Source organism: Nematolebias whitei, chromosome 5, assembly GCF_014905685.2.
Source record: "Nematolebias whitei isolate Nwh7 chromosome 5, NemWhi1, whole genome shotgun sequence".
NCBI lineage: Eukaryota > Metazoa > Chordata > Actinopteri > Cyprinodontiformes > Rivulidae > Nematolebias > Nematolebias whitei.
The window spans coordinates 27,058,789-27,070,019 of record NC_056502.1 but is presented as its reverse complement, the minus strand read 5'-3'; the positions used below and the strand labels follow the sequence as shown (position 1 = coordinate 27,070,019).

Sequence of the window (11,231 nt, the reverse complement as noted above, 5' to 3'; positions counted from 1 at the left end):
GCTGTTCAGTGTCAGGAGGGCTGTGATCAGTCTTACATCGGGGAAACAAAACAGCCACTGGCCAAAAGGATGGCCCAGCACAGAAGATCAACATCATCAGGCCAGGACTCTGCGGTCTACACTCATCTCCAGGCCAGCGGTCACTCTTTCAGGGATGAAGATGTTCACATCCTGGACAGAGAGGAACAATGGTTTGAGAGAGGAGTAAAGGAGGCCATCTTTGTGAAAAGAAACCGTCCATCATTAAACAGGGGTGGAGGCCTACGTGTTCAATTGTCCCCCTCTTACAATGCTGTGATTGCTAGTATCACTCAGCCCTCTGTGAATAGTACACAGCCATCAGTGTGCTAATGATCCATTGTTAGGCTGATGGTCCTTCTTGAGCATGTGAGCAGCTGGTTTTGGTTGTCAGCAGCAACACTGGTTGATCCACTCTGAGAAGGTGCTATTTAAGAGACTGAGCTGAAAACAGCACCTCAGACTGAAGAAGTCTCTCGGACGAGAGACGAAACGTTTCTACATTTTTTTGTTGTTTTGCTTTGTTTTGGGGTTTTTTTTTTATGTCCAGAGGACCAGATTTAACTTTTTTAGGTTTAAGAACATTGTTAAGAATATTGCAAGAGAATGGGAAGGGTTTATCTTCTTCTTTTGGCTTTTCCCTTTTCAGGGGTCGCCGCAGCGAGTCATCCTCCTCCATCTCACTCTGTCCTCTGCATCCTCTGTCCTCACTCCAACTACCTCCATGTCCATTCTAACTGCGTCAATATATCTCCTCTTTGTCTTTTTCCTGGCAGCTGCATTTCTAACATCCTTCTACCAATATACCCACCGTACCTCCTCTGGACATGTCCAAACCATCTCAGTCTGGCTCTCTAACTTTATCTCCCAGTTGTTCAACATGTGCTGTACCTATGATGATCTCATTCCTAATCATCTCATTCCTCATCCTTGTCAATCCTAAGGAGAACCTCAACATCTTCATTTCTGCCACTTCCAGTTCTTTCTCCTATCTTTTTGTCAATGTCTCTGTCTCCAGACCATATAACATAGCTGGTCTCACCACTTCTTGTAAACTTTTCTTTTGACATTTGCAGAAAACCCTTTTGTCAAAAATCACTCCTGAAATTTCTCTCCATCCACTTCATCCTACCTGAACTCTCTTTTTCATCTCTTTACACACTCCCCATTTTCCTGGACAGTAGACCCCAAGTACTTGAAGTCTTGCACCTTTGTGACCTCTGCTCCTTGAAGCCTCACTGTTCCACCGGCCTCCCTCTCATTCACACACATGTACTCTATCTTACTGCAGCTGACTTTCATTCCTCTTCTTTCAAGTGCATACTTCCACCTCTCCAAGTTTTCTTCCACCTGTTCCCTGTTGTAACCCCATATCACAATGTCATCTGCAAACATGATAGTCCATGCGGATTCCTGCCTGACCTCATCTGTTGGAAGGGTTTATAAAGCATTAATATATATATGGTAAATGGCAAATGGACTGTACTTATATAGCACTTTTCTATCTTATCAAGATACTCAAAGCGCTAATTTATAAATATTAAAACAAATATAGTGTTCCTACTTTGCTTTTTTTTTTCACTTATAACGGTGGTTTCTGGAACGTAATTCCTGCGATAATCGAGGATCTACTGTATTTTTATTATTATTAAACCTTTATTTAACCAGATAAAAAAAACAAAACAAAACATTGAGATCAAGACCTCTTTCTCAAGTGTGACCTGGCCAAGAAAAGGCAGTAGCACACGTCATAAAAACAAACAAGTAACAAGATACAGAATAGAACTTAGAAATATATAAAAACATACAATATAACAGTAAAGGACAATAGTTGTAATAATAATAATTTAAAACAATGACAATTTAAGATCTGAAACACAGGCACTGTTGATAAGATATATGATAAGCAACAAAGAAATGTGACGTTAGGATTAATATCAAGCCTACTGTTGAGCAGGGGGATGATAATAATTAACAACTACTAAATAATTAATGATAATTAATCATTCTTATTGACATACTCTACTGTTCTCATACCTGTCGACAAACAGGAGATCATCTTCACCAAATGCTTCAATCCTGGCTGGCGTCGCATAACCCACCAAAACAACAACGAGGCCTGCAAACAACATCAGGGTGCCAAACGCGAGACAGACCTGTGAGGAAGGAGAACAGTCACTCAGTGGTGCTGTGAAAAATCTAAGAACAGGAATACCTAAAAAAAATCAATCTGAAGAAGTTCTGAAGAGTGCAAAGTCTGACATAAATACATTTACTAAGCCCCCAAAGCAATTTGGAATTTTGCTTTGTGATAATCTACGATGACAAAATGTCCACATTTTCATATATGAGCTGTATGACAAATGCAGATGGAATCAAGATTCAAATAAATGTTAAAGCTGCTGCCAGTGGCTCATTAGGGTCTCCTGTGTCTGTCACTCACCAACACCACTCTGTGATAGGTGGACAAACAGAAGAGCAGAAAGTAAGCCTCAGACAAACAGTGTGTACAAACCAAGTTGCATGATGCACAACATATGTACACACCTTCTAATGTACAACATGGGTCAAAAATGACCCACATTCATTTTCCAAGTTATTTCATGCTGATTGAGTTTTTCTTTGCTTTATCTTTTGAATTTTTATTTTTTTTATTTTTTATGATTGAATATTCCAAGTATTTTTTAGATATCTTGTTTTTAATTACCACAGATATTTTTTTTTATTCCCTACTTTATGATCAAAAACACTTTTTATATTATTACGCACAAGTCATCCAAGTGTGACTTAAAATTAAACGTCTTAATAAAAATAGTTTCAAGTAATTACTTTAGCAGTGAATGGAGACAAACAGTTATTTAATTAATACAGTATTTGCAACATGTTAGTCATTTTGTCACACATACCTCCTGATAACTGATAACACCTACTGAACTGAACTTTATCTGTGGTTTAACAACTGCAAACTGGTGAAATGTGACCAAACAAAATAAAACACAACTGAACACATCACTCGAACACAAACTGCCATCTCAGTTTTTACATGCCTCACAAATGATCACTAAGTGTTTGTACTCCTTGCACGCAGGCCTGGTGCACTGGGAACACCAGCTGCTGGCTTTTCTGTCTTTTGAAACTGGGTAGATCGAGCACCTCTTCCTCTTCCTTTGGCCTTCCTGTCTGTGTCCTCTTGTAGCTGGGAGGTGGTTGTGTTTTGGATTTTTAACCTACACTTTCCCATTGCCTCAATAATATGCTTGTGGAGTTTGGGTGATGTCCTCCATGCACCTCGTCATATGTGGCATGACAAGCTCTTTGCCCAGATCCTTGATAAATGGCTGGAGTGCATTACTCACACCACCATACGATCAGGGTGTTGTGCACTGAAGTTGGTGTAGGCACTGAATGGCAACATCCAGCATAATGTACCAGAGAACCATGGGTCACCTTCTTGTTCTTCGCAGACATGTGTAGTTGTTAACCATTTGATCCATTGTGTCCACTCCTTTCATTTTATTGTAGTACTGGATCACTTCTGGTTTCTTCTTCGGACTGCTGTTATCCACTGCTTTGTCATCATGCACGGTGCTCAGCAGGACAACAGCCTTTCTCTTCTTCTGCACATAGCTCACCATGGTCATGTTGCCATGAGATCCAAATTCAGAGCTATGAAGCTCCTTTGATTTAGATTGCTTCATGATGGTGGTATGTCAGGCTTATTCTGGCGGAGTCCCAACCAATGATCAGGTTGTTCTTGAGGAGCTTCTCAGCCAGAGGGACACTGGTGAAAAAGTTGTTCCCACCAAACGCTGTGGTAAATGCACACGGGTCGTTTCGGACCCATGTGTGTAAACTTGATGTAGAATTACAAAAGCTGTTCTTGTTCATAATTTAAGAAAGGAAACATAAAAATGATGATTTGTGCTAAACAAAAACAAGATATTTACTGAATATTTGGAAAAGTAAATGATAATGTTTATTTATTTAAAAAATATATCATAGAAACACTCAACCATACATGAAGTAACCTGGAAAATTAATGTGGGTCGTTTTTGACCCATTGTGTGTATTGGTAGGGTAGTGATACGAAAAGGGTTTTGTATTGTTTTTACAAGCCGGTTGTAAAGAAGTTAATCCCACCTTCCAGAGTAAAGAGCTCCACCTGCTCGGCGATCTCTGAATCTGAAAATCTTCGTCACGTTCCCAGATCGAACCTGTGCACTCCTCATAAAACTGCCATGAAAAACATCAGGACGTGTTTACAATGTAAATTAAAAAACACAACAAAAACAAATGCTACTATTCGATCAATTTCAAAGTTTGATCTGTAAAGTGTGTGTCTGCGCTGTCACCTTGTGCAGGTATGAGCGGACTCCATACTGCTGGTAGTTTCCACCAGCCTGAGCTTGCTCCCCGTACTCTGAGCCACAGATCTCTGAGCATGAAGTCATCCTTCACACCTGTCTGCAGGAGGGCACACATGCAGAGCATGAACACGCCACACACATACTGAGGGTTGGGTTTTCAGCCACATAAACAAACACATCTGTGATGAATAAACATGCACACTATCCTGTTGTTTAGCTGTCATGCTCTGAAGGGATGGATGCTTTAAGATAATTGATGGAGCCTTGTTGTTTGTGTGTTATAAAACAAGCTGTGACATCCAGTATTGTTTCAGCTCGTCTCTGTCCACAAAGCCCGGCTGATTGTTTCTGTGTGCCATCGTTGCCCAATGTCCTCCTGCTGACTCCACCTGGAGCAGGAATTATTGTCCACACCACTGAATACTTTGGAAGATATATTCATGTGTGTGGACATATGTCGACATGATTGAATCAAAAGGTGTTTAAAAAAAAAGGTTGAATTTGAAAATTAGAGAGGCTCAAGCCGAAATAAGTTCCTTTATCAAGTTTCGTATTCATGTGTACTAAACGTTCTTCAAAATGTTTCATTTATAAAAATTCCTTATAAAATCCTCCCCTTATTACAACAGAATATAATTTATACACCTTAAGAAGGTAAAAATGTGTTTTTTTTGTTCTGTTTGTGAGTGTTTTCTGTTTTGTAAATGGTAAATGGACTGTAACTATATAGCACCTTTCTGTCTTATCGACACTCAAAGCGCTTTACACTACAATCTGTGCCCTCATTTACCCATTCATGCAGCACTCTACTACTGTATATCTATACAAAGATTAATTCAAGGATTCAAGGTTCTTTATTTGTTGTACGCACCACATGTGGTACATGTGGTGGAACAAAACTGTGTACACAGGGTCCCAGTTACAGCCAACAAACGTATTAAAATGTTAAAAAAAAAAACAGTAATGAGAGCTAAGATATGAACTAAGAAAAAAAATCAGAGCTTTATCACATTCATACACCAATGGGACACATCAGAGGCAATGAGGGGTTCAGTGTCTTGCCCAGGGACACTTTTGCATTTGACTGCTAGTGGAACTGAACCCCCAACTCTTGCATTGGAGGACGACTGCTCTAACCACTCAGCCACAGCCACCCATTTTATGTTTGTTCCTTTTTTTTCCTTTCAATGATGATTCAATTTTCTTTTTGTTTAGTTCTTTGGCTGCATACTTGGGTCTTAGTACCAGCGAGTTTGACAAAGAAACATTATGCAAAGGTTATTTTATTATTTGTAAATGCACGGATGATAAGTATCCAAAATTAGAGGCCCACTTCAATTCAGAGCACACCCAGACAGCTGCATCAGTGAAAGGACTGAGCGACCGGGTCTTGTATGCATTGCAAGCACATTTCCAGAACTTATTTTTCATGACAAATATTTTTGATTTTGACAAGATAACACAAATATTGAAAGACTACACACATGAAAAAAATCTAAAATATATAAATGTTTAATCTATTAGCTCTGTAATTGCTCATTATTTTTATTATTATGATTTCTCTCTTTAATGTTCTTCAGTCTTTAAAATCTAATTGTTTTATACAGCCAATATCAAGTTTTGTGGAAGGATCGGACCCCAAGTGCAGAATCAACACAGGGTGCTCCAAAAATCAAAAATATTTATGGGAATATTTAAGAAAAAAACAAAAAGCTCCCGTGACTCGATAAGGAAGAAGTACTGTACTTGCCGCTGTACACGTCTCATCTATCATGCGTCACCGCTGACAACCCGGAAATGTGGCCGGTGTTGTGCCAAAAATCGATTGGCTGCCAAATGGTGGCCACAGGAGCGTGCACGGGAGGACTTTAACAAGATTTTAACAAGATTAACACTTAAAATCAATGATTTGTTTGCTTGAAACTATGGCAAAGGTGTGTGAACTTTTCCTTAATAAATGCACTTTGACTGTGAAATCAGCTGCGTTTCAAAAGCCGATTCGCGGCTGCGGGAGCGCACAGAGGGACGACTCGCTGTGCATTTCTTCAAAATTTAACAAGATAAGCACTTAAAAACAATTATTTGTTTGCTCGACATTATAGTAATGGTGTGTCTCAGTTGAACCTTTTCTTAATAAATGCACTTTAACGGTCAAATCAGCTGCATTTCACCTGGGCAGCGCAGTAAAATGCAGCTGATTTGACGTTTGCTCCAGGATAAATTTATGCATAAAAAACTTATACAGCGAAAATTACAATAGGTTAAAGATCATGGCTTGTTGGATGGACCAAACAAAAGCTAGTGTGGCAGCAAAATTAACCTTGGAAAAAATCTCTGATGGCCCACAAACCAGGGACCAAACCAGGAAGACCAAGCTTGAGGTACGAAGAAAACAATGAACTGCCGGCATGAAGATGAAAAGAGACAGAATATAAAGGGCACAGGTAACTGGGAAAGTGGTAGCACCTGAGTTTACTGGTGACTGAGAACATACGAGTTTGACAGGACAAAACTGAGGAAGTGACAGCTAATTGAGGGCAGATGAACACAAGAAGGTAAATCTCAGGATTCTGAAGATACAGAAAACAGAGCATAATGACAAAAAAGGGAAACTAAACCTGATCTTAAACTATCACGGCCCGGTGAGTTTAGACCCAAGTGTAGGCAGACACAGGGAGCAGGAAGTGAAATAAAGAAGGGTTTATTAATAAGAAAAACAAATTGCTGACGAGGCAGCAAAACTTAAAACATGAAGGGAACAGGAGCATGACAGGCTGAGGGGAAAAAACACAAGGAGGGCTGAGATATCTGGAGGATTATCAGAACAATGAGCTGATGGTGAAGTGTTGACAAGAGATTATTTAAATAGCAAGCTGGATGAGAGGGGAAGTAAAAACACCTGTTGAGACACTGAGTGGGGACAGGTGAGGGCAGGCTGAATGGAAAAACACTGGGGAGGCTTACTGAGGATAAATAAAATATGGCGCAAGAAACATTGGAAAACAAAATAGGATTTAACCAAGAAAACACAACTAAACCCAAAAGGGCAAAAAATAAAAACAAACCTTGAAAAAAAGGCTTAGATGACTGAAAAAAATCACAAAAGTCTCAAATACGACATAAACACAAAGACAATTAAGAATGAAGCAGATGGCCACTCATCCTGAACCTGCTTCTACTGGAGGTTTCTTCCTGTTAAAAGGGAGTTTTTCCTTTCCACTGTTGCCTTTGTGCTTGCTCAGGATGGGAAACTGTGACAAAGTGAAGATTCAACACAATCTGCTGACTTCCTTAGGTAGAAAACTTTTACTAATTGGTTTTTATAAGAATGTTTTGTACAGTGCCCAGAGATGACTTCTGTTGTCAAGTCAAATTTATTTATCAAGCACATTTAAAACAGAAGCTGTTACAAAAGTGCTTTTATTGTTGTGACTTGGCACTATATAAACTGAATTGAACTGAATTGAATGGATCATGACAGCATGTCTGTTCGCTGCTTTTTTCTGAGAACCGTTTCTGTTGCAATGGCAGAAAAGGAGAAACAATATAGAATAAAATATTTTATAGCTACCAGGAGGTTGTATTAGTCACATCACATAATTTTAAAAGTGTTTACTTTATTTTTTTTATTTGTTTATGACATATTAAATAAATTATGGAGTTCCCTTTGGAGCACAATCTCTGGGCTCATTCTAGCTCCTTCTTAAAAGCATTATACAGATACAGTAGATCTAGATCTAATAGTGGTTACATGTGTCCTGTAAAATACCTGTATAGAGTTATGCACATTAAAATCTGGAAATGTTGTAGTGAATGTAAGCAGATAGATATTAATAAATGATACTTCTTTGAGAAATAATCTTGCATGTGAATTGAGCCAATCTCCTCAACTACAGTCTTTGTCATCTGAACATTGCTGTAGATGTTTGGGTGTTAAAAGATGATGGATGATGGGTGTGGTCTCATGTCTATAAATTAACAGCAGAAATGCATAAAGTATACAGTGACTGTAAGAATCACGGCTGTATTCTGTGATATTTAATGAAGCACAACGTTGAGCCACGATGTTCCCTGGTACCAGGACTTAATCATATTACTGTTCATGAGCAGCTGCTCTGGATTCTCACAAACATCTCTCTCAGCACAGATGTTACACAGTCCCCACTAAACTCTGCACATCTACAAAACAACAACAACAAAATGGACAGCTGTATTTTTGCAGTCACAAATGTTTTCCAGGGCTGACCAAAGTGATTGTTCTAATCTCTGAAAGTAAGACTTTTTGAAAAAAAAAAAAAAGGTTGTGTGCAATTGTTTTATTTTAAGTAGCTCTTCAAATTGCTTCAGTTTGATCAAATAAACTTTAATTCTGATTGGAGGGACCAGCTAATGACAAGTACAATTTCACCATCTACAGCTGAAATTAGTTTACCAGCCGTCTGCAAGTGTCAGGTTTCTGCTGGGAGGAGGAGCATTTTACTTCTCTGACCGTTGGAGACTAACTGAAAAAACTGCAAAAAAAGGCACATTTTTAGTTGCACTCACGAATTCTGGTTACTTACAACCGATCAAGTCTTGTAGCTGCATTTTGTGTAAATGTCTCAGAATTACAGCCTAAATCTGTGAGCACAGCTTTGAGAACAAACGGAGATTTTATCCGTCTTGTCCAACTTGATGTTTATTATCTAGTCCAGGGGTTCCCAAACTTTTCCATGCCATGGCCCCCCAAACAGCATTAGCTTCTGGTCGAGGCCCCTCTTGCAAACCCCAAAACAATGCTACAAAATATGTAAAGATACAACAGAGTCCATGCTCAATAATCCAGGTATAAAATCCAACATTTTTCAGTCAGGTCATCTGGACAGTTTCTTTTTTTGTGCTGAAACGTTTTGCCTTCGATCCGGAAGGCTTCATCAGTCAAGGAAACGCACAACAAAACTGATTCTTCCCCCAACAGCTTACTCCAAAGTGGAACATCTAATCACAAGCAGACTGGTTTGTTCCACTCTGGAGTAAGCTGTTGGGGGAAGAATCTTGTGCAGGTCTCAAAATACATACAATAGCTGTAGCGTTTATTTCTAGTGCTCTAGAATTATAGAAACTGAACTGAGAAGAATACCAGGCACCCACAACAACTCTTCAACTGTTCTGAGTGAAAAATGTCACGCAGCCTCTGCAAGGAATTTCATGCAAGAGAACGGAAAACCACCTTGAAGTTACAAGCAACACTTGCAGCTCAATGAGATGGTGGCATTTTATACTGACATACCAACATGCCAGATACAGGAGTGGAACACAGCTCTCGTTAAATAATACACCTGAGCTGACAATACTCTCTCAAGTCAAAATATTTGCTAAGAATAAAGCCTTTATGTCACCAAACTGAGAACGTCCAAAAACACATCTATAGCCGGTAAGACATTGATATTCTTAACCTTTCCTCAGAACCCCACTTCAAACGACCTGAACTGTCCCTTTAATCTAAAGTGCTGTGTTTTGGTTGAGGCAAACTTAAGAACATACATGTAGAACTGAGGAAATGGGAACATGACTATATTTCTAATCAACATGGTGAAGAGATCATCTGTTTTCTCATTTGAGAAGCGAGGAAACGAAACGAAGCAGCTGCAGCTGAACAACAGTGTCTCTTTATGATGCTTAAAATAGAACCAGAACACAGTGTGACAACCCTGTCCAACCCGTCCCACAGTGAGCAGTGGATCAGAACACCATCCTCATCATCACAACGTCCTCATAATTATCATAACATCTTCATCATCATCGGAACATCCTCATCGTCAGAACATCCTCATCAGCAGCCTCCTTCATCCCAGTAGATGTGCTGGGTGACAGTCTAAACAAACAGGAAACATCTGCTTTCAGTCAAACTTACAGAGGTGAACTTTGCATCGGGTAACCTCAGAAGAAGAGCAATTAGACTCCAACAACGTGCTGTCCTCGGCCATGGAGGAAAGTTGAACTTAAATTGATTATAGATCAACGCCCGAAATGCTCACAAACATCTACAGGAATATCTGAATTACAACACAAAGCTTAAAGCTGCATTATATGAAACTTACTTCCAGATGTTTACTCCGATTTGTAATCAAAAACATTATGATCCAACAACAACAACAATCCAGCTTCACTCCAACAGCATCATGTCTGCACGGGCAAATCATTTCTACACTAAAGTCTCATATTTACCTGTCATTAGCAGCCCGGAGAGGGATCACTCGGTGCTGTTCCTCAGCCGGGATCCCATCACTCTACAGTCCCCCCCACCCCCTTTCCTTCCAACCCTGTCTTTGCATCGATGATTCACGCTTTCACACACTCTACTGCGCAGGCGCGGCCTCCATGACAACACAGGATTCATCCGTGGGTGTAAATAACCAGGAGGCAGGGAGAGCACAGAGGAGGACTTTTATGAATGAATGTAGGCAGACAGACAGGCAGGCAGACAGACAGGCAGGCAGGCAGACAGACTGGCAGGCAGGCAGGCAGACAGACAGACAGACAGACAGACAGACAGAGACAGTCACAGACACTCAGAGACAGACAGACAACTGAAAGACAGACAGACAGAGAGTCAGACAGACAGACAGGCAGGCAGGCAGACAGGCAGACAGGCAGACAGACAGACAGACAGAGACAGTCACAGACAGTCAGAGACAGACAGACAAAAGACAGACAGACAGACAGGCAGGCAGGCAGACAGGCAGGCAGACAGACAGACAGACAGACAGAGACATTCACAGACAGTCAGAGACAGACATACAACTGAAAGACAGAAAGACAGACAGGCAGGCAGGCAGACAGACAGACAGGCAGACAGAGACAGTC

General features: G+C 40.1%; 1 protein-coding gene across 2 annotated transcripts in view; it reads right to left on the bottom strand.

The window, feature by feature from the left end:
- The window catches only part of nrsn1 (neurensin 1), a 13,700-nt gene extending 3,032 nt beyond the window's left edge, over positions 1–10,668 (bottom strand). Inside the window, exons 1-4 of one of the 2 annotated variants that reach the window (XM_037677079.1) lie at positions 10,593–10,668; positions 4,371–4,482; positions 4,159–4,251; positions 2,056–2,174 (exon numbers count right to left, since the gene is read on the bottom strand). In XM_037677079.1, coding sequence (XP_037533007.1) covers positions 2,056–2,174; positions 4,159–4,251; positions 4,371–4,469 — 311 coding nt within the window. In that variant the 5' untranslated portion in view covers positions 4,470–4,482; positions 10,593–10,668. Of the gene's footprint in view, positions 1–2,055; positions 2,175–4,158; positions 4,252–4,370; positions 4,483–8,817; positions 8,883–10,592 lie in introns of those variants that run through there. The other variant, XM_037677080.1, reaches the window with a different exon arrangement.
- Positions 10,669–11,231: the final 563 nt, after the last annotated feature.